The following is a 27064-nucleotide window of genomic DNA, read 5'->3' as shown; positions in this document are numbered from 1 at the left end:
CAACCTAATAGAAGCAATCGAGAAGTCAGCAATGTCTCAGCCCTGGAGACTAAGGGAGAGGGAATTTGGGGGATGATTTTCAAGGTTTCTGGGCAAATAAATTTGAGGAGTGGGAGTACCATTTACTAAGGGCAGGAAATGGAAGACAAGGGGTTTGAACTGGACAAATTGAATTTGGGGTGATCATTGGACATCTAGGAGTAGCTGTCCATGAGGAGGTGGAAGGTTTAAATGAACACCCATTTCTTTCTGTAGCCACTAGGAGCTCATCTGCTGTTTTTATTTTACCCTGAACCTAAATTCCTAGAACATTTTTTTTAACTCAAGTGTGGCTTTAGTCAGGTCATAGTTTACCTCTGGAACATTTCAAGGACTTTTATCTAAACTCAGGAAGGTGTTAGGGAGAGCCCTGTGATGATAGACAAAGCAGAAGATAATCCTCCCCATGCAGTGCCATCAGTGAAATGCATGTAACCATGGTTGGGAAAGTCTAGCCCCTGGAGAACCCTCTCTGTTCCCTCTATCATGTGTGAGCTTGGCAGGGTGGTAGGATTTACTCACAGGATTTATTCTCTATCTGAGCTGTACCTAAGATCATCATCAGAGACCTCTTAATTGCACTTAGCTGTTTAAGAAAGAAAATTACATCTAATCTATCACACAGACAAGAATAAACACATCCTGGGAACAGGTCCAAAACCTCAATGTGTTATCACATATGGAGATGTCATATGTGTGGGTTTTTTTTGTTTTTTTTTTTCCTCCTCCAAGCTTATCAAAGCAAATATATAGTTTGTGAGATTTAGGCCAGGGCTGAAGGTTTTCAACAAAGATAAATGAACTGAGGTGAGAGGCAAGAGTGGACAAATTGCAGCAGGCATGGTTCAGTGCTATGGAAACAGGCTTTTTCATCATAGATTTTTGTTGTTGTTTACATTTTGCCCACATGTAAACAACATTCTCCCAAATTTCAAAGCTTGAGGTGCCTTCTCCACTTGTCTTTCTCAGCTAAAACCTTTTCCCCTGTTCATAGAAGATAGTGAAAATTAAAAAGAAAACATGAGGGGAAAATATCCAGATGCAGAAGCATTAAAAAAATGCTGTGGGCTTTGTGGAATGCCCGATGGGATGGCTGTACTTTTGAGTTCTTACATGGAAGAGGAGATAATACTGAGAATAATATGTAGAGGGGGAGACCTGGAAAATTATAAACAGCTGATTTGTTAGGGTTGTACAATTCTGGGGGATTGAATTTTGTTTGTTTAGGCAGTAATGACAGAATGTAAGCAAAAGAAGACAAGTGTCAGTAAAGAAATATTATTCTGAGCATTTTCTTTTTTTTTTTTAACACTTTTTTTTTTTATTTATTTTTGAGACAGAGAGAGACAGAGCATGAACGGGGGAGGGGCAGAGAGACAGGGAGACACAGAATCGGAAGCAGGCCCCAGGCTCCAAGCCATCAGCCCAGAGCCCGACGCGGGGCTCGAACTCACGGACCGTGAGATCGTGACCTGAGCCGAAGTCAGACGTTTAACCGACTGAGCCACCCAGGCTCCCCTATTCTGAGCATTTTCATATTGTATTCCATGGGACTCAAGTTTTAAACAATGGTTAATAGGTATTGCATGCAAAAAAAGACTCCTGGCTAAGTGAATTTGCGAAACTCTCAGTTAAATAAAGTGAAGCACTATTCTTTATTGCAGAATTTCTTAGAACCTTAAAAAAGCAGATGTGCATTGTGAATTTCTAAAATGAAGGAGACTGGGCACCATTTCTCACACATTTCATTGCAGACCCCTCCCCTTTATTTGTTATAGCCTCTCAGAGCTGATGAGTGTTTTGCAGAACAGTCTTTGGGAAGTCCTGCAATGATGTTAATACATTTGACAATTTATTGGCACTCCCTAAAGGTAAAGTGAAATAATGAACCAATACTCAGATTATGGATTTCCTTTCCTTCCTTCCTTCCTTCCTTCCTTCCTTCCTTCCTTCCTTCCTTCCTTCCTTCCTCCCTCCCTCCCTCCCTCCCTCCCTCCCTTCCTTCCTTCCTTCCTTCCTTCCTTCCTTCCTTCCTTCTGTCCTCTGGGCAAGCAGAAGGTCACCAATAGGGCTCAGGTTTGCCACTCTCTTGCTTGTTGAAGAGCACCAAAGAGCATTCAATAATCATCTTCCAGTGTTAGGTCTGAGAAGTATTTGCTCTCTGAACCTGACTGAAGCCATTTGTGGACTGATTAGAAGCCCTGTTAACATCTTTCTTCCAAATCATAAAAAGAAAAACTTTTGAGTCCCTCCATGATTTCCCCCATTTATTGTCATCATTTCTGAAAGATGGGAGCCCTAAAAAATGGTGAAAATGTTAAAATGCACAAATTAAAGGAGCAACAAATGCCTGTTTTAGAATAAGCTGATACAACTCCAACATCGAGCAATGAAAACCCAAGTTCAAGTGGAACATAATTAAAGAGCTGGGAAGAAGCCCTGTGTGAGCCAGTGTGCCGGCTCTCTGCCTCCATGCACCATGGCTTGAAGCCAGAGGTGAGAGCCAGTTCTTGTTTGACACCAGCTTCTGCATGTGGGGCAGGTGCGTTAGCACTGCCCTACATCTTGCTGTAACTGCTCCTGCAACTACAAACTGAAAGGAAGGTGAGAGAAACACACTATAAACATGAAGCAGTTACTACCTTATTTTGATCATCAAAATCCTGCCCATCTATTCCCCATGATTCCATCCTTTCTAGGACCAGCTTCCTCTTGGCATGACCCACGTTTTAATTCCTGGTGGGCTGATTGTTTCTACCAGTTACCTAGTACTTGGCATTGACTAGCTCACATTTCCTGTGAGTGATCTTTTCATGGTATCTAATAATAGGTGACTGTTCTGAGGGCTTCTTAGGTGACATGCATTGTGCTAATTGCTTTGAATGCATTTTGCCATTTAATATTAACAATGATCCTCCAAAGTAATACTAATGCTACATTTGAAGAAACTGAAACACAGAAAGGTAAGTAATTTGTTCAAAATGACAAAAGTAGGAAGACAGGGCCAAGATTTGAACTTAGTGTGATTCCAAAATCTACATGTTTAACCATTTTGTTGTACTCTACGGTGCTAAATATAGTTTTACAACAATAGGGACTCAAGAACAATTTTTTGATTAGTGGATTAAAAGGTGGATTAACAGGGACTGGCGTAACAGGATTCGATGGAGAGCATTGTTGGGGAATGTTCCAAGAACTTCCTTGTCTGTTTCAAATGCTAAGGAAGCTGTTTTAGATTGCCACGTACTCTTATTGTATATATTCTTATAAATACATACACTTTAAAGAAAAACATTGATGCACATTGAGATTTAATAATTTATATCATTCTGCATTTACTTTATTTTTTTTAATATTTATTTACTCATTTTTGGAAAGCACAAGTTGGGGAGGGTCAGAGAGAGGGGGACAGAGGATCTGAAGTGGGCTCTGAGCTGACAAGCTCACAGTAGCAAGCCCAGTGTGAGGCATGAACTGTGAAATCATGACCTGAGATGAATTTGGACACTCAACCAAATGAGCCACTCAGGTGCCCCGCATTCTGCATTTGCTTTAAATGTTTATTTATTTTTGAGAGATTACAATAGTGCAAGAGAGAGAGAGAGATGGGGGACAGAGGGTCTAAAGCTGGCTCTGTGCTGACAGCAGAGAGCCCAGTGCGGGGCTCAAACTCACGAACCAAGATATCATGACCTGAGCTGACTGAGCCACCCAGGCGCCCCTCACTTTAATCTTTTTCAGTGGATACGTTGCATTTTTTTATAGTTGTAGTCAGCACCTATGTATTTCTTTGTTCATTTCTTTTAAATATCACTTTAATTTATGTATTTCCGTGTGTTGGCAAATATTGGAAGAATCCACATTATCATCATTTGTAATGGCTAACTGGTGTTCCATTATGTTTGTTTTCCTTAATTTGAGTGGCCATTTCCTATCGTGGAGCTGGGCAGTAACCAGCAGGAGGTGGATTTACCGCCTGGCCCATCAGGGGTTAAGTATGAGATGCAGGGTTTCAGCTGGGACTAGGTCTGTTTCTCAAGTTATTGTTAATAGTAACATTGGTGTGTTTCTGGAGTTTTATACTTTTCAAAACATTTTCTCATTTATCTTTTCATTTGATCGTCCAGGAAACCTTGCTGTAGAGGTGGGAATTCTTATTCTGTGGGAATTCTCAGTGCAGTGATGGACTGGCACATAGATGGTGATCAAGAAATGCTGTGTAAATACATGACTCGAATCTGGCGCCCTAATGATTACGATAATCCCTTCTAATGCTTCACATGGTAATTATGTCAAGGGTCTTTCTTCTTAGTGTGACCCATTTTTTGCTTCTTATCTCTTTCTTGTTCGCCTTCCACTTCATTCCATCTGGTCCAATTCTTCTATCTCTATATTTTTTCAATTTTCTAGTATCTTTTTTTTTTCTTTAAACACTTGCTGCTTTATTTTCCTTATCTTCTTCTTTGGCAATTCACTTTCTTTTCTTATTCCTCATCTTGTCAGCCTATCTCCTATTGCTTGAACTATGAATTGCATATCCAGTCTCTCTCCAGAACTTTCAGTGATTGTCTCTCCCTTGTTCTCCCAATTTGTGTTTTATTTAAGAGACCACCCTGTCTGTTGAAGGATGATTGAATATTTCAAGGTGTTTCTCTTCTTTACTTTTCCTTCCAGAAAAAAAAAAAAAAAAAAGAAAAAAAAGAACATGACCTATGCTTAAATTGGGGCCTTCCTAAATTAAAAAAAAAAAAAAAAAAAAGGAAGAACTTGTATATTCTCCTTCATGTGACTTCTACTAAATAATATCTTACCTGGCTTTAGTAATAACAGAAAGACCTTACTTAAAAACCTTCTACTTGGCAGGGCTCCCAATGAAATCAGGACTGTTGTTGTCTTCATAAGAACTGCAAGCCACAGTCTTGCTCAAAGAACACAACTGAATTTAGACCCACAGGTCATCCTCTCAGTACTAAAGATAGCAAGATTGCTAAGGCTGCACTTAGCCATGTTTCTTACACACATGTAAATCTCTGTGGTTTACATGCTATAGGCAAAAACAGTGATTTAGATGTAGGCGTGACCATCAGTACCAGTGTCAGTTCTGACTGGGCCTACAGCGGATAAAGAATAGTGGCCAATGGGGGCGCCTGGGTGCCTCAGTCGGTTGAGTGCCAACTTCAGCCCAGGTCACAATCTCACAGTCCGTGAGTTCAAGCCCTGCGTTGGGCTCTGTGTGGACAGCTCAGAGCCTGGAGCCTGCTTCAGATCCTGTGTCTCCCTCTCTCTCTGCCCTTCCCCCGCTCACACTCTGTCTCTGTCTCTCTCTCTCGAAATAAATAGAATAGAATAAAATAAAATAAAATAAAATAAAATAAAATAAAATAAAATAAAATAAGATAAAAAACATTAAAAAAAATTTAAGTGGGGTGCTTGGGTGGCTCAATCGGTTGAGCGTCTGACTTTAGCTCATGAGTTTGAGCCCCATGTCAGGCTCTGTGCTGACAGCTCAGAGCTTGGAGCCTGCTTTGCATTCTGTGTCTACCTCTCTCTCTATCCTTCCCCCACCCCCTCTCTCTCTTTCTCTCTCTTTTAAAAACTAAATAAACTTAAAAAAATTTTTTTTAATTTAAAAATAGTGGCCAACATTTTTCAGCATTTACTACATGCCAGCTCCTCACGTGTATTATCTCATTTAATCCTGACTGCAAACCTTTGAGGTCAGTCCTATGATTGGTAGCATCTCCATTTTATAGCCCAGGAGACTGAGACTAGGGACATTAACCAATTTAGTCAGTGTTTCACAGCCAGGAAGTAGTAGAGCTGGGCATTGAAGTGGGGCTACATCAGAGGGCACACAGCTGAGCACATGTCACCAGCCTCTGTCCAGTAAGACCTTCTCTGCTTCTCAGCAACTGTACTATTTGGAGCTCCCTTTGGTGTTTTGTCATCCTGCCCACCCTGGCCTTTTCTTGCGCACTGTCCCCACTTTCCCTCAACTCCAATCACACTCAGATCAGTTTACATTTCTGCTTTCTTTCTCATTCAAAAGAATAACATGATCTGATAAAAACAACAACAAAAACTGTCCCTCACGTTTCTCCTCAAGTGTCTCTGCATCTTCTTTTAGATACTTCTTTTTCCTTACTTTCTCCGAGAAAGGAGTCCCCCTCACCCTGGCTCCTCCATCTGTGGCCTGGAGCCTGTCTGTGCATCACCCTTGTGAACTGGTCTTTCCAGGCAGTTATTTCCTCTTCTTGTTACTCATTTCCCCCCCTCCTTCCCTCCCTCCCCTCGTCCCCCAGCCCCTTTCCTCTGGGACCGCAGCATCCCTCCCAGCCTCAATCCAGTCCTCATTTTTGTTTTCTCCTCGGAGCCCATGTTTAGTGCACACATGATGGGCATTTCCAGGCCCTCAGTTTTACATGTCTACCTCCTGGACAGCTACTGCACAGGAGCACCATACTCAAAAGCTCCAAAGGAAACTACCCATCTTCATCTCCCTTAATCTACCAGGTCCATTTCTTCCATCTGCTGAATTTCCTGTCCACCCACTACTGATTTTTCAATCAGGGTAATTCAAAAACAGTTGAGTTACCCTGCTTCCACCCTGCCCTATTGCACATTCCAATCACTGCCGCATCTCACCAAGTTCAAGTCCTTCCTATTCTCTTTGGATAAAATATTCTCTGGTCCCCCTTAAATATATGTTGCATTTCAGGTGTGGCTTTCCTAAAGTAGACCCTGTCATGAGCATCTCAGGGGAAGATGCAGCATCTGACTCAATGCTCTGTCTCCTGAGGTAACTTCCACAGTGCCTCACACCCAACTCACATTCCATAAATGTTCATTGAAGTGAACGTTTTCTTGTTGGGGAGGTAAACCAAGAGCAAAGCATGAGCTTTTGGAAGGCTAGGTAGGAGGCATCGTCATACACGGAGGAGTGGTTCTCATGACCCCTTGTTGGCAGCAAGAACTGGCACCAGAACTGAGCAGAGAGCTGTGCTCCGTCCATCTGGCACTGCCTCTCGCTGCTACAAAAAGAACACAGGGTTTGTAAGAGCTCACTCACTGGTGGGCTAGGACAAAGCAATCTGTGGGGAAAGAGAGGGTGCTTTTTTCCCTTCCGCCATCTGTATGTTATTTTGTGGATTTCTTCTGTACTATCTCACAAGTAGTACCTCGTCAGTTTTAAAGGTGGCATCTGAATTCAAATTCTATACGCACTTTAAGGGCCCCGAGTTCTGGCAAGAAATCATTTCTGTTTCGCCTGATGAGGAACAGCCACAAGTGCTGATTATTTTAACCGCTTCCAAACGCATTTAATGTGGTTGCATTAAGAACCTAATCGACTGACAGGACATTATTAAAAACTCACTGTGTGTCTAAATTTGTCTTTATAGGTCATTATTTATCAGCTAAGGAGTCACTGCCCCATAAAACCAACATCCAAAGCCATTGCTTTGACAGTATGCATTTACTTTAATATCTTCAAGCTTTTTTGACTTCGCTCCAAAGACGTGAAATAAGTCATTTCACTGCCGTGTGCTTCCATCCATCATGATTGTGGGTAATCCTCACTGATCCTCGAAGCAGAGCCTTTGTGATTTGAAGAAAGCATCACACAGTGATGACCACATGTAATTTCCCTACAGCTGCAGGGTGACATATTAGAGGATATTGCAGCTGCTGAGTCAAAAATTTTTTTTGTATATTTAAATTTTTAGCATGTCTGCATGCTGTGCATATTTAGGGAACAAATGGAATCCTCCACTTGCTTAAAAACAAGAAATGTATGTATTTCAGCCCGAGCTAATACTCCCTTTCCAGTCTCCCTTGTAATGTGTTCATTAATTTGTTTGTTTAAAGTGCTAATTCATTGGGTTCATTAGCAAGCAGGCACACATACAAACAGCTGGAATTTCATCTGCCCTACCCTGTACCACATGCTTATTCTACACCAGTAATCTGAAACAGGCTACGCATAAATGTATCCCGGGTCTCTCTTCTTTCTTTGTCACCCTTAATGAGTCATATTTAAAGACTCTTCACTGTAATTGAAATCGTGACAAATAAAGATTTACTTACTGAGTAGCATTGCTAGGACCTGGAGAGACGGAATAGGAGCTGCTTTTAAGCAATTAATGGATACACACTCACCATTTAGACATATTTGAGGTTAGCCTCCTTTTTTGATTACAGACAGCAAGGTCAGATGCAAATGCCTTACTTCACAGATGGGGCTTTTAGGATGGGACGTTAATCCTTGCAGAGGTTGCTAGATTGGTGGGTTGGAAACTCCATTCCCCTATTATAGTAACTGCAGCCCTGGTTCAAATTAAGCTGTGACAGTATAAACTTCCTCTAGTGAATCCTGTGAAATTGTTCCAAATGTCACCTGCAGGGAGAGGAATGGGCAGGGAAGGTGGGGTGAGGAGGATTATAGGGGAACTCACTCTGGTTTGTTGGCCTGAGAATATGGCTGCCATTTTGAGGACACAATTTCTGACAGTAGTTGTGTTCCTACAGTGTGGGTCCAGCAAGGATCTGAGTTAGGATTTGTCAGATGGTCACCACCTACCAGGAAGAATGCAAGAGTTGCCTCTAAATTAGCTTAATTCTTAGAAAATATGCCTATAGATTTTCCTACACGTGAAGTGACGGGTGTCAGAGTAGTTTCCCGGGACACATGGTCATCTGCTGCAGTGCCTGGATATGGGGCTCACACCACCTCTTAATTATGTTTACAGTGTATAATTAATACATTTGGCTGGCTGTGGGGACATTTATCTTTTCATTATCTCAAATTCAACCAACAAGGCAGTTGTAAATTGTCACACACATAGAGCCAAGTGGCACCCTTTTCCTCTTGGCCTGAAGTGGATTTTGAAAACCAGGATGAGCCTTTTTCATGAGCCTCCAAATCCCCTACAACCTATTAGTATTTTAACTCCGATAATCTTTTTTTTTTTCTTTCATTCAACAAATAGGTAGGGACTACCCACTAGGTACTACTGATTTGGCCAAATTCTACTTTGTTTTAATTTTTAAAGGTATTTTAGAAGCTGACATTTTGCAGAAAGGTCTTCCCGGGGCATGCCTGAGAGACAAACCACTGGTATGTTGGCCTTCCTTCTCAAAAGAAATCCAAGATCTTCATTCCTGGTCAAGATAGCTTTCATGTACTTATGTTATAGTATTTTTTATATTCTTATTATGCCTAGTCCAGCACAAGCCTCATGAGAACAGTTCAACAGTGGAATGTTATTAACAGAGAAAGTCTTCTAGATGTAATGGAGGGGAGGAGGTGAAAGAACAGCAGGGACCCTGGTCCCTCCCCCCAGAAAGGTTCATATTGAGAGTTGCTGTATGCCTGAGTTTTCTTAGATTGTTGGTTCTTTGCTATGGTTCTCATGTCTTCTCTCAACACTAGTTACCTTCCATATAACAATTTCTCATTTAAATCTGTAATAAAAAACACAGAGACCTCTGTAAATAGACTGGTAATGAATACACACACACACACACACACACACACACACGCACACGCACACGCAGATGCACACGCACATGCACACACCCATTCCTGATTGCCTTTGAGATAAAATACATATTCCTTTCCATGACTTACGTGGTATTCTAAAACTGGTACAGCCAGGTCCTAAGTGGTTCTTTTGTATGTTCTTCAAGATCCAGCCATATTGAACTTTTCTCAGTTCCTTGAAGGCATCCTGTTCTGTTGGGCTCCTGGGTTTTGGCCTAAGTTTTTCCTCTTCTTGGGACTGTTTCTCATCCTGTCCAGCTTACCCTCACTAGGGGCTCATGGCTCCACCTTCTCTAGGAGGCCTTCCCATCTCCTGGACTGGATCAGGACCCCTATTATAGATTTATATCGCACCCTGGTACTTAGCCTGTTAGCATTTTACAAAGTGTTTGTAACAGTCTTCTGGCAGTCCTGCCTCTCAGTGTTTGCCATACACTCTATCATTGCTCATCCCACGGTGCCATCATCTCTACTGCCCTCCGACGCAGGTCTCAATTTGGAGAAAAACCCTCCTAAAGGCAAGAAGCACAGTCCAAGTCCACTTTACTGTTGGATTCTTGAATATTCCACTTGGCTGCCTCCAACCTATTCTGTGGGAGTGGAAGGCAAGGGTAAAGTGAATGGTCTTTCTGCCTCTGCCCCTTCTTCCTCTCCAGATTGAAGCATTTTTCTGGGCTTGGGTACAGAAGTGAAGAATGCAGGGGTTGTATTGGTGGTGGAGGGCCTGGGTCTGTTAGTGCCAATGCACTTCAAAGTTTTGTTTTTTTCTTCCATCTTTCATCTGTTCCCTGGACTCTGGGAATTTGGTATCTTTGTAGATTTGATTCTGATAACTTTCTCTGGGAGTACATGATGGTCCATGCTTCCTGGTTCAATGGGGATAGTTACTTGCAGTGGATGAGAAAAGAACTCATTGGTTGATGTATCAAATTATTGTTTGATTACACATATTTCACACTCAACTATAATTATATATCCAGGGTTGTTTTTTTCCCCACCATAATGAAAGCTCCATGCCTACCGTAGGCATTTAAACATTTTTATTGTTTGAAAGATTTTTTAATGCTCAGACTCACTTATAATAAAAGAAATGTAAATGAAACCAATGATGTAATAGCAGTTTTCACCAACCAGATTAAACAAGATTGCCTTACTATTTTTCAGTTCCTTAGTGCAGGCAGAGTTATGATGGAACAGTCTTATGAGTGGCTCTTGGAAATGTAATATGAAACAAACTTCCTGGAATGGAATTTGTAATACCTATTAAGAATTTTACATGTTTTTCATGCCTGTAGTGGTTAAAAGTACATGCTCTAAGTCAGTGTGAAGATGACATGTGTGAGCAAATCAACCTCTGAGTCTCCATTTCCTCATCTTTAAAATGGGGATAATAATACCACCTACTTTATTTTTGCAAATGAGATTATGCATTTATAATAATTAGTATAGTACTCGATATATATTCAGAGCTCAATAAATATAAGCTGTAATAATAATATGAATTGCATCCTTGACAGCGTCTTTGGGGAACTAATCTAAAATGCACAAAGGTCTTATCTGGGCCTTCATTATGAAAGTGGACAAATTGGAAGTAAATGTTCAAGTACAGTTGACTCTTGAACAACAGAGGTTTGAACTCTGCGGGTCCACTTATATGTGGATTTTTTGTTGTATAAATACAGTACAGTACTGTGAATATGTTTTTTCTTATGATTTTCTTTCTTTTCTTTTCTTTTCTTTTTGAGAGAGAGCAAGTGGAGGAGAAGCAGAGAGAGGGGAACAGAGGGTCAGAAGCAGGCTCTGTGCTAACAATAGAGAGCCTGATGCGGGGCTTGAACCCACAAACCATGAGATCGTGACCGGAGCTGCAGGCAGATGCTTAACCTACTGAGCCACCCAGGCTCTCCATTTCTTATGATTTCTTAACATTTTCTTTTCTCTAGGTTACTTTATTGTAAAAATACAGTATGTAATGCATATAACATGCAGAATATTTGTTAATTGATTAACTTATTACAGTCACCTATTTAAGGCTTCCAGTCAATAGTAGGCTATTAGTAGTTAAGTTTTTGGGGAGTTGAAAGTTGTACACAGATTTTTGACTGTGCAGAGGTCAGTCTAACCCTTGGTTTTTCAAGGATCAACTATATAAGAAAAATGGTATATTTCCTGTTTATTTATTTAAAACTGGGATATTATGCAGTCCCTAAAATGATGTTTATAAAGAGTTCCTAATGATATGTAGAAATGCTGATGGTATTGAGTTAAAAAAAGATATTAAATGACATCATTTAATATAATCTCATCTATGTAAAGAGATATGTATGTAAAATTAATACAGAAAAAGAACTAAGATAAAAATGTCAATGTTAGTAGTTTTTTACTCTGAGAGGGCTACTTAGGGTGGTTTTTGTTTACTTATACTTAGTAAAAGTGTTTTTCATATTTTCTGCCATGGCTCACTTTGTATTCAAAAAATAAAACCTCAAGCTTCTTGTCTGAACCACATTCAGCCCCTCTTCTGGGCAGAAGATCTCAGTGGCTCCCAGGCCTGAGCCTGAAGCTTGCTTACAGGTGGTACCCAGTGGGACTGGCCACTTGTAGCCTATCATGCCCGAGTTCTGTGGTCTGTTCTCAGGAACTATACTTATTGGATTGTAAATCAAAACACAGGTATTAATTCTCACGCCCTTTTTGCCCTGGTTTCTGGCTTCTTTCCCTGCACATCATTACTCATTTTGAGCTCTCCCAAAGAAGTCTCTCCTATAAAGAGATTTTAACTTCAAGCCTTTCAAGACAGAAGTATTTCCCAGGTTTTAGGAGTTTATTTTTCTTTTCTGGTTGGTTTAATAAAAGCCAGATTGGACTGACTTTAGAGCAGGATTTCAGAGCATATTTAAGTGGCCTCCTGATAGGGCTTGTAAGTGAGAGAGTTGGGATGGGAGGTTTGCATGAATATATTAACATGGGATCACTTAGTTTGTTGTTTTGGAATGAATCTATTTATAGGAGTGGGTGTTCAGTATGACTTTTTAAACCATGGATGAATGAATAAGGGATGCATACAGGTTGTAAACAAAAAGAGGGAGTCCAACTTCCAGATTGGGATACTTTCTCATGTGTAAGGAAAACTTTCAACTTCCTTGCATTAATGCAATGCTTTGGGCAACCTGCATTTGATTGTTTTATATTTTCAGGTGTCATTTATTAATTTGTCTTTGCCTCTGGGTCCTCACTTCAGAATGCAATGTGATATGTCTGGCAATTGATCTGATGCTTTCTTGAGGCTTAACATGGAGCTATGAACAGAGGCAGAGGCCTTGAGTGATTTTGGAGTCTCAGACTCTTGAGCCCTTTCCACTGGCTTCTAGTAGCTGTATACCAAAATATGATGCAAACAGCCATGTGTAGTTTAGGACCTTCAGAGAGTGAGACTTGATTAGGGGATGGCAGAAGTTGAGTGTGGTGAGGAATCCCTACATTTATCAGGCAGTCAGAGGCAGAGAACAAGGACCTGGCCATGAAGAGCACCAGGATAAAGCATATGAAAGCAGAACAGGGGTCAAAGAGAAGGGTGGCCGGGAGTGTCCTGTGTTACAGAGATCTCCTGGTGGGTTAGAAATTAAAGGAAGCTGTTAGATTTGGTCATAAGAGGGGGTGAGAGACATTTTCAAGGCAATACCACAGCACTTTCATGGAGGTTGAAGCAGATCCTGGGGAGCTGAGGAGTTAGGGAGGCAGGGAAGTTGGGTGGGGAAGGGAAGGCAAGAAACGGCAGCATGGTTGTGGAGAAAAACTTTGGAGGGGTAGGTGATGCAGAGGCTGTTCAGAGGTTGAGGTCAAGGAGAGTGAAGAGAGGTGGGATAAAAGATGCAATAATGCTGAAACAATGTTCTAATGTTGAAAATTGGATCAGGGATGTGAGTGGAGGAATTAGCCATTTTATCCTCTGAGAAGACAAGAAATGAAATAAAAATGGGTAAAGAAAGATGTTTTGAGGCTGACAGGAAGGACTCGAAGGTGCTCCTGCTTGATGGGCTGAATGAAGTAGAAGATAAGAGAATCTGGGAGGAGGTGGGAGGAGGTGGGCAGGGTTGGGGTGGTGCCTGGAGCCGGGAGCAAGGGTTTACAAGCAGCTGCTGTGAGAGTGGGAAGGAGCATCCACAGTCTAGCTGTAGCTTCCTTGAGAAGTAATTAATGCACATTACACTCATTTCAAGAGCTTCTAGAGATCCCCAAGATCAGACAAATTCATAAATATTTATTTATTGTACCCACAAAGTACTCCAGAGATCTTCTTACTTTCTCTTCAAAGCGTCCTTGGTGATTATTCTTTTTCATTCCTTTAATTGCACACCAGAGAAAGCCTCAGTTAGATGCAACTAGTTTTTAGACCACTGAACACCTGCAGATCTTGTTGATGCATGCCTGAGCCCAGAACTCTCGGTAAGTGCTGGCTTGAAAGAGGAAGAGGCCGTGACTTTTCAAATAATGGAGCCTTGAATTAGTAATGTTGCTCGGGTTTCTCCGGTTTCCAACCCTAGCAAGGGCACCTGCTCATTCAGGTCATTGTCAAACACGGTCACCTCCATTTGTTCCAGTAACTTTTGAAGCTTTTTGAATCCCCCCTTTTGCTCCTGGCACTGTGAGGAGGGCACAAGAGAAAGAGAACATTGTATGGAAACCATACACTGAATCAGGGAGAAGTAGCCTCGTATTTCTCTCAGTACAGTCATTGCTTCCTTTACAATTTACCAAAGGTCTATAATGAGGATTAATTTGGCTTTTAGGGATTGAAAATTGTTCCTAATAAGGGGAAAAGGCTGCCTGTAATTTGAAACTCCCAAAGTTCAGAGAAGGGTCAGGGGCTGTTAGTTTACATGCCCAGAAGAGTCAGCATTTTGGGGAGGACGCTTTGGGCTCAACTTCTGGAGTGGCTGTGCAGGTCCCCAAATGGCTTCTTGTGGCAATGAGTGGGTGCAGGTGTGGGGCTGATATCTATTTCTCCTGCGGGGAACCCATCTCACCTGGTCAGCAATTAAGTATCACTGAAGGTATAGAGAAAAAGACCTGTTTAAACAGATTTCAGGGGGCAGGTTATCTGCAGTGATTGACAGTGATTTTTTTATGTTTATTTATTTAGAGAGAGAGAGAGAGTTGTGTGCTCATGTGTGGGGAAGGGGCAGAGACAGAGGGACAGAGAGAGAGAGAGAGAGAGAGAGAGAGAGAGAGAGAGAATGAGAGAATCCCAAGGAGGCTTCATTCTGTCAGGGCAGAGACCGACATGGGGCTTGATCTCACAAACCAGGAGATTATGACCTGAGTAGAAATCAAGAGTTGGACGCTCAATTGACTGAGCACTCAGGCGACCCATCATTGACAAGGATTTTTTAATCTAAACATTGCTTGAGATCACAATCTCTATCGACAAGACCCTGAGCTGAACAAGACATCAGGTCCCTGAGTAGTGCCTTAGCAAGTGCAGACAGTGCTTTGAATCCTTCAGGGATAGATGGAAAAGCCTGTGGTTAGAAGTCTAACCTTCCATTTCCTAGGCCTTTACTCTTCTTTCACTTTGGTGGGTAATTCAGGATTTGTGTATTTTCTTCCACCTTTGGGATGGAGGATGGCAAACAGGACTTGAAGGGTGATTCCACCTAAAATGAGGCAGAGGACGTGTTCATCAATAACGGGAGCTGAACGCAACCAGATTCTTTAATTAAAGGATGACTATTTTATAGGCGAGAAGAGAGACCGTGTTGGCCATGCCAGATGCTTTGTCTTAGAGCCTTAATCACAACTCGTACAGCAGGGCTTCTGTGAATTATGTATCGGGTCATGAAAACAACTTTTCAACTCGCAGCTCTTTCTTGTAACTTTTCCTCTATTTGAAGACTCAAGTTTTCCACCAACTCAACCCAGTTTTCTACTAACCCCAGCCCCTCCATATCAACACCTGAGACAGGTATACAGACTCTGGGAGGCCAATTCCTGAGAAGGCAGCTTGTGGAGGGAGCTGTGCCCAGCTCAGGAGCACTGTGAAGGGGCGGGGGTGGGGGGGCGGAGCATGCTGGGCCAGAGTTCTCAGCACCCTTGGGGGAAATGTTGATGATATTGATGGTACTATTCCTGTTAGTCTGACAGTTCTCTCTGTACTCCTAGCAAGGATCTATCATATGCCGCCCCAGTACTTGAAGGTCGTTGAGTTGAAAAGGGATGACAAGTGAATAGCTGTGCTGGGCCTGGCCATTTGCTAAAAACCTCAAACACACAATTTGTACAGGTCCCAAGCGTCTACTTTCCTGATGTATGCTGCCTTCAAGCTCTTTTCCTGCTTTCCGTGCTGCAGCGGGGGTAATTGCGATCCCTTCTGCCCTTGGGTGTGGTAATGAGACCTCGTGCTCATGCTGTCCATGCCTTCTGTGTGCTCCCCTGCCCTCTCCAGACTGCCATCCTCTGTGCCAGCACTGTGCAGCCGACCTCCACAACACCGGGAGCATCTGCCTGAGCTGCCAGAATGCTCGGTACCTGCTGCTGGGGGACCACTGTGTTCCTGATTGCCCTTCTGGATTCTACTCAGATAGAAGAGCTTGTAAAAGTGAGTAAGTGCTGGATACAGGAGCTGGTGGTGCCTCACGAGTTTCTCTTTGGGGCAGTAGTGGAGAAGATTTGAACTGAGAGAGAGAGAGAGAGAGAGAGAGAGAGAGAGAGAGAGAGAGAGAGAAGGCGGGAAGCATGCTGTGAGACAGTAAACCAGACCAGCTAACATGCTAACATTCTCAGTTGGGGCTTTTACTAACGCCTCTCAGGCTGCTGCTTTGGAAAGGAGTTTGACTTCATAGATTCTCTTTGTGTCTCTTTTTTTCTCTGCAGAATGTCACTCCTCCTGCAGGACCTGCCAGGGCACAGGACCCTTCTCCTGCACCTCCTGTGATGCCAACCTCGTGCTGTCCCACCTTGGGACCTGCAGCACCGCCTGCTTCCCCGGGCACTATCTCGATGATGGCCGTGCTTGTCAGCGTAGGTTTTTAAAAATGAAATTTCTCTCCTTTCCTGCTCTTCTGGAGTCACTGCAGGAAATATTAAGTTCTTGCGTCCATATTCCCACTTGATACCCTTTACTTTTTTAAAAAGACAGTTAAGGGGTGCCTGGGTGGCTTGGTCGGTTAAGCGTCGGACTTGGGCTCAGGTCATGATCTCACGGTCCGTGAGTTCAAGCCCCGCGTCGGGCTCTGTGCTGACAGCTCAGAGCCTGGAGCCTGTTTCAGATTCTGTGTCTCCCTCTCTCTCTGCCCCTCCCCTGTTCATGCTCTGTCTCTCTCTGTCTCAAAAATAAACGTTAAAAAAAAATAAAAAATAAATAAATAAAAAGACAGTTAATCTACAAAGGTGTATGGATGCCATTAGCAGGCTATAATTCAGACATTGGCCTAACCGGGAGGTGCTGGGCTAGGGATCTCCTCTGCGAGGACCAGCTGTGTGATCTGAGGCCACTCATTTAGCTTCTCTGTTCTCTAGTTACCTCATTTTTAAAATAGTATTGGTCTATTTTATCCTTGTGGTTTCTCTCGGCAATTCAATTCCAAGATCCTGAGCAGAGAGTGGAACTCGCTCTGGTACACAATCAGTGACCAGTGACCTAAGCACTTGTCTGGATTTAATTTGTTTTCTGTATATATTTGTTGAATATTGACAATGCACAAGGCTGGACATACCACAAAGCATTTGGTTTCTGTTCAAACAGTAGTTATTTTGTCTCGCATGAGAGTTACTTGTATAGATGTCTTATTTCTCAAGTAAGTCAAAATATGATTAATTACTTGTGTCAGGCACAAACAAAGAGGATAAATGAGGGAAAGCGCAAATTGGAGTAGAAAAGAAATCAGGAAATCCTTCACAGATGAAGGAACATTTTTTGTGATATGCTGAGGTGGCTTACTTTATTTCAATCACTAAAGTGTCATTTGCAAAAAAATTTTGTTATACTTTTTCCTTTTGAAAATGACAGCCAACAAATACAGAGTTGGTATTTCAATTTTATGTCCTAGAAGTACCATACTGAGGGAATTATAGACTGGTGGTTAGGAAGGTGGGCTCTGGAGTCATGTGACTAAAGTTCAAGGCCTACCTACCACTTACTAGCTTTGTGCCCTTGAGCAGGTGAATTAACTTCTAGGCCTCAGTTTCTTTTTCTGTCAAAGGGGGATTATAATGGTACCTACGTCTAATGGTACCTTGCACTTGGCATGGATCTTAGCAGGGAACAAGCTTTCTGTATAGATTAGCTATTGTTGTCATTGTCGTCATCATCCTCCTCCTCCTCCTCCTCCTCTTCCTCCTCCTCCTCCTCCAGAATGAGAGGCAAAATCAAGCAGTTTAAGATATTTATATTTTATAGACAGAAATATAGTTACTACTATTAGTTTACTGAGATGCTTGCAAGGATTTGCATTTGAAATGAATTTATGTGGGACTCACCATTTTGCATCATCTGTTGAGGTACCAGAGATAAACACCCTTTTCAGACTCATGAAAAATTTCTTTGCTTTTATAACAAAAACTTTGCTCAGTATATATCAACTGTCTACCAGTATCTACAGATTCTCTAACACAAGAGACACGAATGAAATACTTGCATGTTCTGTTCAAGAGCAAGAGACTGTTGGTGGAGAAATGGTGACTGAGATTGATGAGGCTCTTCACAGCAGTGGAATCACAGAAATAAAAGTTCAAAAGAAAAAAATAGAATCTTTGGATGACAAAAAAAAAAAAAAGACCATTGCATCAAAATGTTTCTTTCTGAGAAGCTTTTTCCTTGGTGCAAGGTGATTTCCGCACAAATACATTTTCTGTGCTACCATGTAAATAGGATTTCATAGACTATTTCAGTTAAATCAAGAACCTCCCAGCTTTAGTCCTTTGCTAAAGCTTAAGGTTCATTCTTTCAAAGATTGAATGAAGCATGCCCTTAAGTTGGGATATTTGAGTTTCTAGCATGTAAAAAAAAATCAACAGTGTTCCCATCTAATGCTCATCATTGTAGACAATTATAGGCCTGACAATTTTAGAAATTGTGCAGTGAAGGGCTTTTAAGGAAATATAACCGGTATTAAGGGGAGGCATTAATAGAAGAAAGTAAGAGCTGGAGAACTGTCTGGATTTTGGTTATAGAAATGTTTAGAAATTATATACTGAGCTCTATATTCAAGGATAATCAGTTGAGGCAGGAACTTTAAAAAAGAGATGATAAATGAGGCTCTCAGTACTTGAAACTGTAGCACTTTAGAGGTGAGGAGGAGAACTCCAGGGTGGCCAGAGGCAACCTTGCACCCACTGCAGAGATTCTGTGTCACTCCCCCTCACAGACTTCTACCGATGACGAAGGACACCAGGTCCATTGCAGGGGGTGATAGTTGTTTCATTGTCCGACTGTTCTTTCTCATCGGCCCTCCAATGCTCCCCTCTGGAGTGGTATAGAATAAGTCCCCTTCCCCATTCACCTTATTGCCTTCCAAAGTTTGAAATTAACTGTCATTTCCCACTTGCACTTTGCTGCTCTGGCAAAACTGGAGCCAACAGAGTATTGGAGCAGCAGTGGATGACCCTCTCTCAGAGCTGAGGTAGAAAGCAAGCCTGTTTAACAAGGAGGGTGGACTTCCTGAGCTGTGAGGTCCCTTCCTCCTTGATGAGTGATCGTTAAAGTACATTTCTGCTTCCCTCACTGGTCCACCTACCACCATCTTCACTGTCCTCTTGGCACTTTCTGGGGTCCTGGACCTCAGAGAGCAGCACCAGGGACTCCAGATGTGACCACACCAACATGACTAATACCATGTGTGGTCTGAATATCCTAAGATGGAGAAAATGCTCCTTACCCACATTCTTTTGGAGACGGAAGCTGAAAACCCAAGGGGCTTTGGTATGTGCAGAACTGCTCTGAGTAGGACAAGGTCATTTGTGCATTGCCTTGGTAAGAGATGAGGGGTTCAGTGAAAGAGGAAGAAAGGTTCAGATAGACATGGTGGAAGCTCCCTGATCCTCGGTGTGATATTGCTGCATCCCTCCAAATCTCCATATAGTCTTCTAGCATTTCAAAACGCACAAATCCATTTCTTTTGGAAGCCAGTATGAAGGCCTGCATAGAAGGATTCAAGAATAAGAAGATACATCGGCGCTTGAGGAAGTAAATCACAAGACGCTCTCAGCTATCAGGACAGGGCATTGTCCTGTAACTCTAAGCTGGGGAAGTGGCATTTGGGCTTCATTTTGCAGCTCTATGCCAAGCAGGGGGGTCCAGCTAACCTTTAGGTCATATCAAGGCTCTGCAGTTTAAGATTGAGTTGGTTTCTTTAGTCACCATATCATACCTTTAATAAGCTTTTAATCAACTAAAATTCTTAGATAATTTTTTATAGGAACTACTGTCTAAACAGGCCTCCTGTTTCCTTTATTTGTGCAATTGGTTAAAGGCAATAAATGTAGGACCTACAGTTTTGCTTATTTCATCTGATTCCTTTTAGTTTATTGCTTTAACTAGCTAAAATTGAGTTTGAGTTGTTCTGGCAAAATGTGACTATTAGGCGTATGTGGCATATCTAAATATCATTAGCATGATTTCTTTGTTTTTATTAAAGTTATTAATAAAAATATTGATCGAGTAAAAAATTAAGACTTCATCATAATATTCTACTAAAGACATTTTACTAATTGCAAAGATTTACTGATAACTTTTTGAGTATGTATTTCAACCATCTTCAAATCCACCTAAAACTACTAGTCCTCCCTTAATTTTTTTTTTTTTTTTAATTTTTTTTTCAACGTTTATTTATTTTTGGGACAGAGAGAGACAGAGCATGAACGGAGGAGGGGCAGAGAGAGAGGGAGACACAGAATCGGAAACAGGCTCCAGGCTCTGAGCCATCAGCCCAGAGCCTGACGCGGGGCTCGAACTCACAGACCGCGAGATCGTGACCTGGCTGAAGTCGGACGCTTAACCGACTGCGCCACCCAGGCGCCCCCCTCCCTTAATTTTTGTATTCACAGGCTTATCATTGAGATTTTTGTCAAACCGTTGCCAAAATTAAGATACATCATGTGTAAAAATTCTACCCAAATTAAAAAAAAAAAAAGGGGGAGCCTGGGTGGCGCAGTCGGTTAAGTGTCCGACTTCAGCCAGGTCACGATCTTGCGGTCCGTGAGTTCGAGCCCCGCGTCAGGCTCTGGGCTAATGGCTCAGAGCCTGGAGCCTGTTTCCGATTCTGTGTCTCCCTCTCTCTCTGCCCCTCCCCCGTTCATGCTCTGTCTCTCTCTGTCCCAAAAATAAATAAAAACGTTGAGAAAAAAAAAATTAAAAAAAAAAAAGAAATGGCAGTTTAATTTCATATAAGTTTCCAAAAATTAAAATATTTATTTCTAATTATTCTCAAACCATCTGTTTGAAAATCCAGTCTAGAATTTTTCTAGGACCTTTAATTACCAATCTACATATTCTAATGAATATTTTATATCAATGACATTTCTCATATGTGAAACAAGAGGACTTCCTTTTTATTTTTACCAGGAGGTGATCTTCCTGCACTGTGCCACACACTTTGATATTCTCTAGATCTAAAACTCACATGATCATTCTCTAGATTTTTCCTCTGACAGGTACTTAGAGAAAATTTCAGAATGAGGCTGAGATACTAATGCTTGAATATATATAATTAACAATATCTGGCTTCTTTTATTTATGTGCATATGTTTATCGAACACCCACAATATGAGGGATGACCGGCTAGGTACTGGGCACTATTGGAAGGAACAAAACAAACCTGGTGTTTGCTTTCATGAAGCTTATAGCTTAAAGGATGCAGAAGATAAATAATCACTTAAATGAAAATTATTATGTATGGCATGAATGAAATGTCTGGGGTGCTATAAGAGCAGTGACAGGGAGACTTGCTTTAGATTAGACAGTCAAGGAAGGCCTTCTTGAAGAAGTCACTGAAGAATGCATAAGGGTTAAAGACAAGAGACTTAGAGATTATATTGAGAGGATTCAAGTGTGTGTATTAAGATATCTAGGTTGAAAGAATGGAGACAATAATGGAGAAGCAATATTTGCAGAAATGATGGCTGGAAACTTTCCAGGTTTGAAGAAAGATATGAGTTTATAGATGAAAGTGTCCTCTGAAACCTGAGCAGTATAGATTAAAAAAAAAAATCACTCTTATGGGGACATGGACAATAGAATGCAAGGGGGTCAAACGTAGTAAGGGGAAACCAATTAGGAGGCTATGACAGTTGTCTGGTAGGAGATAGTGATGGCTTAAGATGTATTGGTACATGGGGATATGGAGAAAAACAAAAAGTTCTGAGAATCACATAGAAAACTTTGAATAAATAGGATTCAATGAGTGAGTGGATTAGGAATGAGAGAAAGGGGGGTGTCAAGATAGCCTCCAAGGTTTATAGCATGGACAACTGAGGAGATGGAGAAATGCAGTTGTTAAGTTAGGGAAGATGGAAGCATGACCACATTTGGGGATCATCCCTGAATGCTTGAATTCAGTAGCTGCTGAGAATTACAAATGGGTGAATCAGGAAGCCAGGCCTCCTTGAAGTCCTTTGTCTTGAAGTCCCTTAAAATATGGGATTTCCTGAGCTTCCCAATAAAGTTGATACCTAATTTTTATCTTGACATCATTCAAAAATCTGAGTCCACATCATGAACTACAGGGGGCTTGATTCCTTAAGAAGTAAGGTTTAAACACCTCTCGACTATTATTCCAGAGATCCTGGAGTAAATATAAGTTCTGTGGCTACATCACAGTGCAAGTTGGATGTGGGATTTCAATTCTTGGGTTTATAATTTATCTTCTCTGGGTTTATAATTTATCTTCTCTGGAAAATAAGAACATTTTCTTTTCTGTTGATCACAGGGGAGGGTTATGAGCCATAATTAAAGAACAGGTTGGAGCAGTGCTTTTGCTCCTTTGTAACATCTGTCTAGGTTTGATCAGTGCTTCAGTATTTGCAATTGTAATGATCTGGTCATTTTCTTTCCCTATCTGCTCAGCATGCAGCACACATTGTAGAAGCTGTGATTCACAGGCTGGCTGTACCTCCTGCCGAGATCCAAACAAGGTCCTGCTCTTTGGGGAATGTCAGTATGAGAGCTGTGCCCCACAGTACTATCTTGACTTCTCCACGAAGATATGCAGAGGTAAAGCTCTTCCTGAACTATGCATTGATTCTTTTACTCAGTGAGCTCCCTTTACTATAAATGTCTGCTCCCCCACACTGGGAAAATACTGTCATATGTTTAGACTTTCTCTGGTGATAGCAAGAAGTCATCATGTATTATGAATGTATGTATGTAATTTTTTCTTTGTATGTAATTTATTTTTTGTTTTTTAAAGTTTATTTATTTTGAGAGAGCATGATCAGGGAAGGGGCAGAGAGCAAGGGGGAGAGAGACAATCCCAAGCAGGTTCTGCACCATCAGTGCAGAGCCAGATGTGGGGCTCAAACTCACAAACCATGAGATCGTGACCTGAGATTAAGAGTTGGCCGCTTAACTGACTACACTGCCTAGTCACCCCTGTATGTAATTTATTAATCAAGAAAATATTTTTTTAATGTTTGTTTATTTTTTAAATTTTTTTTAACATTTATTTATTTTTGATAGACAGAGAGAGACAGAGCATGAGTGGGGGAAGGGCAGAGAGTGAGGAAGACACAGAATCCAAAGCAGGCTCCAGGCTTCAAGCTGTCAGCACAGAGCCTGACATGGGGCTCGAACTCACAAACCATGAGATTATGACCTGAGCCGAGGTTGGACGCTTAACTGGCTGAGCAACCCAGGCGCCCCTGTTTATTTTTTAATGTTTATTTGTTTTTGAAAGAGAGAGAGAGACAGAGCCTGAGCAGGGGAGGGGCAAGAGAGATACACACACAGAATCTGTAGTAGGATCTTCGTTAGTCTCCAAGTATGTGTTGTTTTTCCAATTTTTTTCTTGTAGTTGATTTCGAGTTTCATAGCATTGTGATCTAAAAATATGCATGGTATGATCTCGACCTTTCTGTACTCGTTGAGGGCTGTTTTGTGTCCCAGTATGTGATCTAGGAGAATATTCCATGTGCACTCAAGAAGAATGTGTATTCTGCTGCTTAAGGATCAAATGTTCTGAATATATCTGTTAAGTCCATCTGGTCCAGCATGTCATTCAAAGCCATTGGTTTCCTTGTTGATTTTCTGTTTAGATGATCTGCCAATTGCTATAAGTAGGGTGTTGTAGTCCCCTACTATTATGGTATTATTATCAATGAGTTTCTGTATGTGATTAATTCATTTATATATTTGGGCGCTTTCATGTTGGGGGCATAGACGTTTACAATTGTTAGGTCTTCTTGGTGGATAGACCCCTTAATTATGATATAATGTCCTTCTTCATCTCTTGTTACAGTCTTTATTTTAAAATCTAGGTTGTCTGATATAAGTATGGCCACTCCAGTTTTCTTTTGGTGGCCATTAGCATGATAGATGGTTCTCCATCCAGGAGACACAGAATCTGAAGCAGACTCTAGGCTCTGAACTGTCAGCATAGAGCCTGATGTGGGGCTTAAACTCATGAAATGCAAGATCCTGACCTGAGCTGAAGTCAGATGCTTAACAGACTGAGCCACCCAGGTGGCCCTAATGTTTATTTATTTTTGAGAGAGAGAGAGAGAGAGCGGGGGGAGGCAGAGAGTGAGGAAGACACAGAATCCGAAGCTGGCTCTAATCTAGCTGTCCGCACAGAGCCTGACACAGGGCTCAAACTCATGAACAATGAGATCATGACCTGAGCCATAGTTGGAACCTTAACCGACTAAGCATCTAGGTGCAAGAAAATATTTTTGAGCACCTACTGTGTGCCAACTATTGTGGAGGGTTTTGGTAATTAGACCAAAGGTGGCACACTGGAAACCCTCAGGTTGTAGTTGGTCTAAGACAGGGTTATTTTTGGTCCACCTAGTGTTCTAGTGTTTTAAATTTTTAACTAATGCATTTTATATTTTATGTAATTTTTAATTTTTTATTTTAGAGAGCATGAGTAGGGGAGGGGCAAAGAGAGACTGAGAATCCCAAGCAGGTTCCACACCCAGTGCAGAGCCCAACATGAGGCTCAGTCCCACAACCTGTGAGATCATGACCTGAACCGAAATCAAAAGTCGGTTGCTGAACTGACTGAGCCACCCAGGCCCCCCTCATTAATGTGTTTTAACATGTAGAAGAATCACATACAAAGATTGAGATTTCCTGTCTCTTTTGAAAAAGCCAGATGATTTGGCCACCCTGGGTGTGTGTTTCCATAATGCAGCAGTTGGTCGCTGATGAGTAGGTCTTGTCCTGTTGCATCTTCAGATCACCACAGTCTCCAACCCTCCCTATCCTGTCACACCAGGCCTGGTTCATAGATTTATATGACTTTCCTGGGACCTGGAGCCACTTGCATTTACAACTCTAGATTGCTAGACTCTATGCTTAATGCTTATCTTATTTGTTCATCTCTAACAGACTGAAATGAGTAAAGGCATAGTCCTGTGCTCGAGGAGTTTATAGGGGGGCAGTTTCAAAAACCGAGTATCCTTTTCCTTGTTCTGTCAGTAGTTAGAATTCTTGGGGCTTTTGCTCTTTGAATGGCAGTGGTCAGCAAGGAGAACAGAGGTAAAGGCTGGATTTTCCTTCTATTCCATTTCCCTTCTCCATTCGTCCATTCTACATATCTCCCATCTCTTAGCTGGGGCTCAGGTAGAGAGGCCAAACATCTATCACATATGCTGGTATGTTTTAAAGCTTTGCAAAATTGCACACTCTCTATTCCAAGGAATTCTCTTTGTAGTCAACTTAGGTGGTCTCTGGTGCTCAAGACCACAGAAGCTTTTCTGGTTTTTCCCTTCTAAACAGTGGTTGTCAGTACGTGGTGAAAAACAAGATTATCACGAATCCTCCATGTTGTAAATGATTTCATAACTTTGCTGGCAGTTTTCAAGGCTCTGCTTTAGTCATTTTCCCTCAGGAGTGATTCAGCCAAATAAATGAGCGGGATTAACTTTAGAAATCTTGGAAGCACGTGCACTGTCTTACACATTTACCTGCTTCTTTGGGCCTTAGAAATGTTGCATCAAGAAAGAGAGAAAGGTGACTAATGAGAAGTTTCCTCAGTTCTCAGCTGGGAGGGGTGGTGGAGTGAGGATGTCCTGAGTGGAGAATGCTCTCCAAGAAAAACAGTTCAGCAGCAAACATTTATTAAGCTGTTACTCTGTGCCAGGCACTGTGCTAACTCCTTTGCATTCATTCTTTCATTTACTCTGTGCAGTAGCCTTATGAAATAGGTACTATTCTTGCCTCTGTCTTACAGATAGGGAAACTGAGGCTCAAATAACTTAAGGAAGATGTGTAAGACATGTGGATGAACAGTATCTAAGCCATGGCTTAAATGGAGACTTGTGTGTCTTCAAAACCCAAGTACTTAACCTATCTTGTCCCATCTTCCATGCATGAAGGACTTAATTTGCCAGCTAGAACTTTGGCTCTCAGGCATGAGTTTTCTAGCTGCATCAGAGTTGCCTGGGCCTTTAAAAACCACAACAACTATGGGGCACTTGGGTGGTTCAGTCAGTTAAGCATCCAACTTTGGCTCAAGTCATGACCTCACAGTTCGTGAGTTCAAGCCCCTCATTGGGCTCTGTGCTGACAGCGCTGAGCCTGGAGCCTGCTTCAGATTCTGTGTCTCCCTCTCTCTCTGCCCCTCCCCTGCTCGTTCTCTCTCTCTCTCTCTCTCTCTCTCTCTCAAAAATAATAAATAAACATTTAAAAAACCCACAGCAACTATAACAACAACTATAATAATCATAAGAACAAAAACAATAGTGGCCCCAACATGTTTTCTTTTGCCTCAGTTCTTGAGACTAACTGAATAGTTCTGATGTTGGGCCTGAAAATCTGTATTTCTAACAATCATTCTGGATCCCATGGGTGCAATTCCAAGGTTGGAACCCATGAGCACATTAACTCCTTGAAGTCAGAGTCTACCCACTTTTTCTACCCATCTTTTAGTGCTCTGCATTCCATAGGTGCTTACTGAGCAAAGAACATGTTAATGAGTCAGCTCTACTGCTAGGGAGATCTTCTGTGATTTCTGTAAGCCTCTTCTTTCTGGACTGTTCCTTTGCGCCCCATTTAATTCTAACATCAGTGGTTCTCTCTGTTGGGTGGGTCAACACCTGATTTTTGAGAGGCAGGAAGCCAGGCAGCCAGCGTCAGTGGAGGCAGCAGATGCATTCTTAGCTGAGTCTCTGACATCACTTCACCTATTGAGCATTTGGAGGAGGTCTGGATTAGGTTTGCAGAGACAGATTGCCCACTCCCTGTAGCTGGCTTTGCATGAAGACACCATGGCACAGGAATAAAGAACTCTGGGGCTATGGAATAAGATTAAGTTGATCTGGCTCCTT

General features: G+C 41.8%; 1 protein-coding gene across 1 annotated transcript in view; it reads left to right on the top strand.

Moving 5' to 3' along the window:
- FRAS1 (Fraser extracellular matrix complex subunit 1) overlaps positions 1–27064 on the top strand; it is a 438063-nt gene that overhangs the window by 246723 nt on the left and 164276 nt on the right. Inside the window, exons 21-23 of the mRNA XM_086704782.1 lie at positions 16026–16178; positions 16454–16600; positions 22641–22787. Of these exons, the coding sequence (XP_086560908.1) occupies positions 16026–16178; positions 16454–16600; positions 22641–22787 (447 nt within the window). The remainder of the gene's footprint in view (positions 1–16025; positions 16179–16453; positions 16601–22640; positions 22788–27064) is intronic.

This window comes from Puma concolor, chromosome B1 (assembly GCF_028749965.1).
Source record: "Puma concolor isolate L17-30 chromosome B1, mPumCon1.1.hap2, whole genome shotgun sequence".
Lineage (NCBI taxonomy): Eukaryota > Metazoa > Chordata > Mammalia > Carnivora > Felidae > Puma > Puma concolor.
The sequence above is the reverse complement of the archived record's forward strand: the minus strand, read 5'-3'. Positions and strand labels throughout refer to the sequence as shown.